Genomic DNA, 7936 nt, shown 5'->3' on the forward strand with positions numbered 1-7936 from the left:
AAACCAAAGACTCCATTGAGGAGTGAAAACCCCAAGAGATAATGAAGATCAAGCTCTTGAAGGGTTAGAAAGCAAGAGAGTGGTAGCTGGAGAGTTCAGGTCTTACCCAATTCGGGCTTGATGGAGAATTATATAGCGGATTCATACCTCCCAAGATCGCATGCTTTACAGTCTTTGGATGCTGATTTGCTGATATGGAGGGTGGAGATGGCTTCTGCATGTTAAGGACCCAAGGCACGACCAAAGAGTCTTCTTAACCGTCAAGGAGTCTCATCAGTAAGAAACAAGCATGTCACACTCTTTTGCTGATGTGACAGAGGCTCAAGAAAAGAGGGCAAGCAAGCCGCCAACCCAGGGCTCGAGAAGATCCTTGAGTGTACGAAGCTCCTGCTACCTGCAGAGGACGACTGGAATTCTAGGCCCATTTAATATGGCCTTGCCACGTAGAGCCTTTTCGCCAAGTTACAGATCAGTGATAGGCTTGGGCCTTCAAGCCACTTCCCCGCCGGTGGGTCCTTGGCAAGGCTTTAATCAGAGAAATGCCCATGCCCAACATGTTGTCTAGGGCCGGCCCAAAAACCAGTTCTTTGGATCATGAATAACATACGAAGATGTTGATAACATAAATAAAAATTATTACCTATTTAAGTTAGAGTGATTAGTAAATAGTTTGTTGGTCACTTAAGGTGCATTCACTTGTCTGGTGGCTTCACTTAGATAAGGTTTGCACCTTATTAGTGATATTGTATAAAATAAAAGTGTTGTAATATACTTTAGTGCAAGACTGATTCGGCTAATTTATAGGGAAAGCAGGCCCAACATTAAATTGAGGCATGGGTGAGTCCGATTCAGTTTCCGAGTGATGACTTAATTGTCATGAGGTTTTGTCTAGAAGGCTATCTTCTGTGGTAGGCATTCCATGATTTTTTGGAATTAAAATTGTCCGATCTTGTCTTAAGATAAATCACCTCTTCTTTGTTGATAATTGCATGTTGTTCTCTATAGCCCAAGCTAGGAATGCTATGATCATTGGCCAAATTCTTCAAGAATATATGGAGGCCTTTGGTCAACACATAAATCATCCTAAGTCAGTTGTACTCTTTAGTAAAGGTGTTTCCTTGTCTGCTCGAAATTACATAGCTCAACTACTCCAGATTCTTGAGGTCACATCACATGGGATTTACCTAGGGTTGCCCTCCTCTTTTGGCCGTTCCAGGAGTCAGATGTTTTCTTATATTTCCGACAAGCTAGATAGGAAATTAGCTTGGTGGATGGAGAAGCTCCTCTCTTTTGCAGGGAAAGAGGTTCTAATCAAAGTTGTTGTAACAATGCTCCCCACGTATGCTATGTCCACCTTCCTTCTTCCAAAGACGATGAACTCAAAGTTAACTAAACATATTCGATCTATCTATTGGAAAAATAGTAGCAATTCTTGAATTAATTGGGTCAACTAGGATATTGTCTGTCTCCCTAAATGTAAAGGAGGTATGGGTTTTAAGATCTTTACCAGTTCAATAAAGCCCTACTAGCTTGACAGGGGTAGAGACTGATTACCAAATCTGATTCTCTTTGAGCTTGCACCATGAAGGCTAGTTATTTCCCTCACACATCCTTTTTGCTGGCCTTACAGCCTAAAGATGCATCATGGGGATGATATAGTCTCATGGTTGGTAGGGAAGTTCTTAAATTGGGGATCCAACAAAGAGTTGGCAATGTCTAGACACTCACATTTATTAAGACCCCTAGATTCTTGGGTGTCCTCTTCTTTATAGGAATACTTCTCTTGGCCCTCAAGTTGTATCTGAACTGGTACATTGACCTTTTAAAACCTGGAACATCAGTTTGTTGAGGACTTTGTTTAGTTATGATAAGAGGACTACCATTTTAACTCTCCCCGTTCTCTCCTTTGGCACATAGGATGAATGGATTTGGAAGGTGAATTCAAATGGCAAATTTAGTGTTAAATTGACATATTATCTTCAATTGTCTTTCTCTTCTTCCGATACTTCTTCTTCCCAACAATCTGATTCTCCTTTTTGGGAAAAATCTGGTCTATTAACACTCTTCCAAAAATAAAGAATAAAAAAATTCTTTGGAGGATGGCCCATGATGTGTTACCATCAAATAAGAACCTATTTTTGAGGAATTCTTCCCTTTCCTTATGTGTTTCTCTACATGAAACATGTTGAATCTATTTCATGTATATTTTTTCATTGTGATCATGCTTTGGCTTGTTGGAGAACATCAATCTTGAGACTTGATAGTACGGATCTTCAAGGGAAAACTCTACAAGATTGTTTGCAATTTGTAAATATCAGGTTTGGTAATTCCGACCAATTAGTTGAATTCACTCCATTTGGAGTCCTTTACTTTGGACTATTTGGAATGATAGGAATCATTTCTTATATAGAGGGATGTATCCTTCATTGAATAATTCAATGTTCAAATTTTCTAAACTGTTGAATGATACTTATAATCTTTACCAAAAAAAAATGATACTTATAATATGTCTTATGTGTCTATGCAAGAACAACCAACGAGGATGCAATCAATTTTTATGTCACCTCCTCATTCACTAGAAATGCGTTACAAAGTTTTATGTGATGGAGCATGGGACGCTAGCAAAGATCAGTGGTCGAGGGTGTTTGATGTGGGATCCTATGGCAACATTGTAATGGCAAAGTCTGTTGTAAGTTTTTTTTTTCAGCTTTAGCCGTAGAGTGTGAGGCCATAATAGACTCTATTTATTTAGCTATTTCCCTTCAACTCTCCCATGTGGTGATCCTTTCAGATTGTTTGGTTTCTATTTCTTCCCTTAATGGGTTGCTCAATCATTAGATTGGGTTAGTGTTGGTATTTTAGGAGATGTAATAAGTTTAAAATCTCATTTTCGTGATCTTCAGTTTTGTCATGTAAATAGGTTAAACAATAGTCATGCTCATTTTCTATCTAGAGGGGCTAAAAAATTTATGTTGAGTCAAGTTTGGTGGCTAAATGACTCTTTGATGTGATTTATAAATGGATTTCAACCATTTGATGTAATGTTGGGACACATGTCACACATCTACAAGGAAATGGATGGTCCATTTTTGTCTCAGATAAATTTCCCTAATTTATATGGCTTACACTTGACTCCATCTTCTGAGTTCCCTCATGGCTTTCACTGACGCCAATTGGGCGGGCTGCTGTCCAGATAATTGCAAGTTCACTAAAGGATATTCTCATTTTTCTTGGAGACAACTTGATTTCTTAACAATCTCATAAACAAACAATGGTGGCTAGATCTACTACTAAGAGTGAGTACTGAGCCTTGGCAATTTCTACTATTGAACTAACTTGGGTTTAGTCACTTTTATCAGAGTTGGGTGCCATCCAGTCATCTCCTCCCATTTTTTTGTGTGATAACATTAGTGCAACATATCTATTTGCAAACCCCGACTTTCATTTCCGTACCAAGCATATCGAGGTGGACTTTCATTTCATTCAAGATAATGTCTCTAAGAAAGATCTCTGTGTTCGTTACATATCCACTTCATATCAACTTGCGAATATTCTCACAAAAAGCCTCTTTGTTGCATGATTTACATGTCTTCGCTCCAAACTCACGTTTTACTTTGCAGAGGGTCTTAGACTCTTAGTTACATTGTATAAAATACGTGTGTTGTAATCTTTTATTATACACTAGTGTAACTTTTTGTATCACTTTTATATTCTTATATATAGTTGTCATAGTTCTCACATCGAGCCTATGCGGTTTAACAAACCCTAACCTCCATTGGTAAAGAAGGAAGGTCTTTTAGCTGTCTGGAGACATTAGTACAAGTGCTGGTGAAGGCAAAAATAAGAAAATTTGGAAATAGAATTAAATAGTATGTGTGCTTACACGAAGACATCCAAGTATACAATGGTGAAAACAAAAAAATCCAGGAAGAAAATTAGAAAAAAAAGAAAGAAAAAAAAAAGTGCTTGCTCTGTTTTTATTGAACTCTTCTTCAGCACCTTTCTCTGATATCTTCAAAACCTCAATTGCTTATTAAATTTGCAATGACTTCTTCTTCTTCTTTTTCTTCTAGTTCATTGTGGTTTGTTCTTCATTCCAAGAACAACCAACTCAAAATTAACTGAACATGAACAGCCTCTGGCTCAGCTTTAACAAGTTGGAAGGTCACTTGGAGGTGGTAGAAGTGATTCTTTCGGGCCTTTGCCATTGTCGACAAGGAATGCCATTTTAAGTCCCCATGTAGTGTGCACTTCTAGATGACAATGCATGAACCAGACACCTACATAGTATAAGAAGGAATGTCATCAATCTTATTAGTCTTGAAATTGAAATAAAAAGTTCCGATCAGAGATGAGAAATCTGAGTTTATTTACCTGGATTGTCAGCTCTGAATCTGATAGCAGTCCAACCACCTGATGGTACTCCAATTGTATTTCTCTCAACTGGGTCAACAAGATTAAAATTTTTGGGATCTTTTTTAGGATTGAAATTCCCGAGTCCTTTTCCAACTTGGAAGAAATTGAAGCCATGAAGATGGATAGGATGGTTCTCTGGAGCTATAATCCCTGTGTCTTGTAAAACAAGCTGTACAGTTGCATTGTAAGGCAACCTATAAAGTCTTGTTCCGTTTTGGGTTTGCATGTTTGCAGGTGCAGTACCAGGTGGATTACCTGAGTAATTGAAAGCAATGGGTGGGTTTCCAGGGAAATCAGTAGTAAAGACTCCACTTTTGTTGAAGTAATGTGCTTGAAGCAGAGCATAGGTTGGCATGACAAAGCTAACATTGTTAATGGCTGCCACTACTCTGCTTCCATTAACACAAGATGAACAAGGGTTAACACCCAAACCAACAGTGAAGAAAAGACTGTGATCCACCTTCAATGGTACCTTAGCTGGGTATTTTTTGGAGTTTAAGCTAAGAAGAGAATTGATGAATTTGTTGGCAACAGGGGTTGCATTTTGTGGTGGAGGGTTGGTGAGGATGGTGGTTGTAGTGGATAGAGTGCCGGAGTAGTGTACGGTAGCGGTCGCAGTCACGTTGTCGACCGCGATTGGTGAGTCCATGAAAGGAGAGACGGTGATGAGATACTTGCCGGCTCGTCGATTGGTGCTTAGAAGAACATTTGTGGTCTGGCCAGGGGCAATGAGTATAGTGTCTATGGTGAAGGGCTTGGTGTATGTGGCATCAACTTCGACCACCGTGAGATTATGTCCGGCCACTTTGAAGAAGAGTTCTTCGTTGAGTGCAGCGTTAATGATGCGAAGCATGTATGTCTTGCCACTATCTACTTGTAGCTTCATTCCTCCTCCTATTCATGGTCGTGGTACGTTAGATTCAAAATAAAAAATGTATACTTAAATAATAAAAAAAAAATTCGCTTTTCATGAAGGAGAACAACATTCTATTTGATAATACCTTGTGAAGGGCAAGGTGATAATAGTCCTGGGTGGCCATTAATTGTATGTGCATCTGAGACATTTGGTGCTAAACCGGCTTGCATTGCCTGATTGATCACTGCTTCAGTGTCCGATTTCCACCATTCGCCTGAAAAACCGACCCAACCCGGTAACGGAAAGAAACCAACAAATATGAGGCAAAACCCATGGATATCGGGCAAAAAACATGAAAGAAACTGAGAGCTCACCTAGTACGATAACCTTTTCCTTGTCGGGTTTCGGGTATGGGTAAGGAACACCAAGCTTGGGCAAGATGACAATGCCACCATGGAGCGTTGCTCTTAGCCAAAGGATGTGTGCATGATATAGAAGTGTTCCTCTTTGGCCTGTGATTGTGAAGTTGTAGGTGTAGCTTTGACCCGGCTGGATCGGGCACTGTGTTATGTATGCCGGTCCATCGGCCCAACCCGTCCGAAGCTGTCGGATCCCATGCCTGCCGTTAAAGTAGATTTGAGTGATATACTTTAGTGAATTGATTGGGGCAAAATGGTCATTTGAGAGGTTCTTACCAGTGAATTGTAACGTTATATTTGACGTGGTTGACGACCTTGACGAGGACGGTATCATCTTCCCTAGCATAAAGTGTGGGCCCTGGGAAACGGCCGTTAACGGAGACAATAGGCTTGCTCGAACAGAGCTTAGTAGTGTTCCTCATCACCACCTGTGTAAAATAGCCACAATTCACAGGCTAAGCATTATTTCGTTTCTTTTTATTTTTTCTCCAAATTTTTTTTTATTTACATATTTAATTTTTGGCTGTTTGGTGTCTCTACCAAGCACTTTTTACATTACTATTTTCCTTCTTGGTTTGGTGCATGCTATGTACGATTAGATAAAAGGTCTACACAAAAATGATGAAAAGACAAACTGAGCTTCAAGGTTGCTTCAAATGGCGATTATTAAAAAATTATATTACTTCTTCTGTGTAGGGAAGATTTTTAACATGGCTGATATGGGATTTAAATATAGAAAATAAAGCAAGTATAAAAGTATTTCTAGCACATACGGTCGTAGCTAGTAATTTCCTATGTAAAGGTAGTAAGTTCGAGAAAATCTTATATGATAAAATAGTTAAAACACCAACGAGTGAGTGAGAGTGAAGGTATTATATAGAAGCGTATGAGAGTCATTTTCAGTGGGTTGGTGTTCGGGGCAAAGAAAGACAATCACCAAGACAAAAACGTTTAAAAAGGTTTAGTTCTAAGAAATGATGCAACTTAAAAAAATAGTCGTTACGACATGAAAGCTTCGCATACAATTAGTTTTTTTTTTTTTGGTAGAATCTCATACAATTAGTGGACAAAACCAAACTGAGATCCTCTACCCGTCATTTGTACCGTTTGACTACACTTCCAAGAGGACTCACATTTAAACACGGATAAAGTGAATTCCCCATAAATATATGGTGATGAGGGATCAAAATGGGAAGGGTTCAAGGGTAGAAAAACCGGACTTTAGGAAAACCTCTCTAAATTTAATAGATAACATTCACTATCCAAGAATGTTGCTTACACTAGCACTTCTCTATGTGCGTGTATGTCTTCCTTGTTCTTTACATAATAATTCCATTTTTTTTTTTTTTTTGGGTAATCATACTTATTCCTATGTTGGGTTGGCCACAAAATTTAACCTCCAAACACAGAAAGAAGATGAAGTGCAGCTTCAGAGACTCTTTAACAGACAAAATGCTTTAACTCAACAGCATTCACTAGCTAAACCTACAAGTTAAAACAGAAGCGAAGACATTCTTTACTTACATTGAACTTGTAATGCCGAACCATACCCTCAACCATTGCAGGAAACAAGCAAGCCACCAGCAGCAAGACCCGAACCCATGTTGTCATCTCTCACTTTCTTCTCTCTATTCTTTTGTTTGCTTCTCTGTGAATTTCTCCTGCTGCTGTATTCAGGAATGACTGGCCAACGCAAGCTTATAAAGAGATAGGATTCTTGCTAACATGTCATTTTTCCTAGTTAGGTGAGTGAGTGATCCTTTAATAACAAGATTGGTTGCAGAAGGAAGTAGGAATCTGGTCTTTGCCTTCCTTGTTTTCTTGCATATTACATAAAGTAGTTCCATTTTCTTTTAAATATTATTCATTTCAGGTAAGCTATTAATCTCTTGTTCTCAGTTTTCAAATCTATGTTCATTAGAGTCTTAAAATAATCCATCTTGGGAATGCTTGATTATCAGAGAAAATGCCCACAATATATACATCCATACTGAATTTTTACCAAAAAAAAAAAATTCTTCTATTTTATTTTGTTTTTTAAATTCTTTCCTTTTCATGAAAATGAACCATGGTTAAGAGAAAACTTAAGCAATCAAATACGCATGGTCCATAATCTACTAAAATAGTGAATGTGTCTCATTTTTGCATGTCTGAATATAAAAAATTCCCAGCCCAAAAAAGTATATTCCCACTAATGTGGGTATTTTAAGGTCTAAACTTCACATAGGTTGTTTATTATTTTCTT

General features: G+C 38.3%; 1 protein-coding gene across 1 annotated transcript; it reads right to left on the minus strand.

Annotated features, from left to right (window-relative positions):
- Positions 1 to 3841: 3841 nt before the first annotated feature.
- Positions 3842 to 7377, minus strand: LOC149023906 (laccase-4-like). The gene is made up of 6 exons (XM_089144354.1): positions 7216 to 7377; positions 5968 to 6119; positions 5647 to 5891; positions 5418 to 5546; positions 4375 to 5310; positions 3842 to 4280 (listed from the first exon to the last, which is right to left on the minus strand). Exons 1-6 carry the CDS (start codon positions 7300 to 7302, stop codon positions 4150 to 4152), a joined length of 1680 nt encoding a protein of 559 aa, XP_089000480.1. The 5' UTR covers positions 7303 to 7377; the 3' UTR covers positions 3842 to 4149.
- Positions 7378 to 7936: the final 559 nt, after the last annotated feature.

Source organism: Hakea prostrata, chromosome 2, assembly GCF_041222555.1.
Source record: "Hakea prostrata isolate BN-2017 chromosome 2, UWA_Hpros_2, whole genome shotgun sequence".
In the NCBI taxonomy this organism is placed as follows: Eukaryota; Viridiplantae; Streptophyta; class Magnoliopsida; order Proteales; family Proteaceae; genus Hakea; species Hakea prostrata.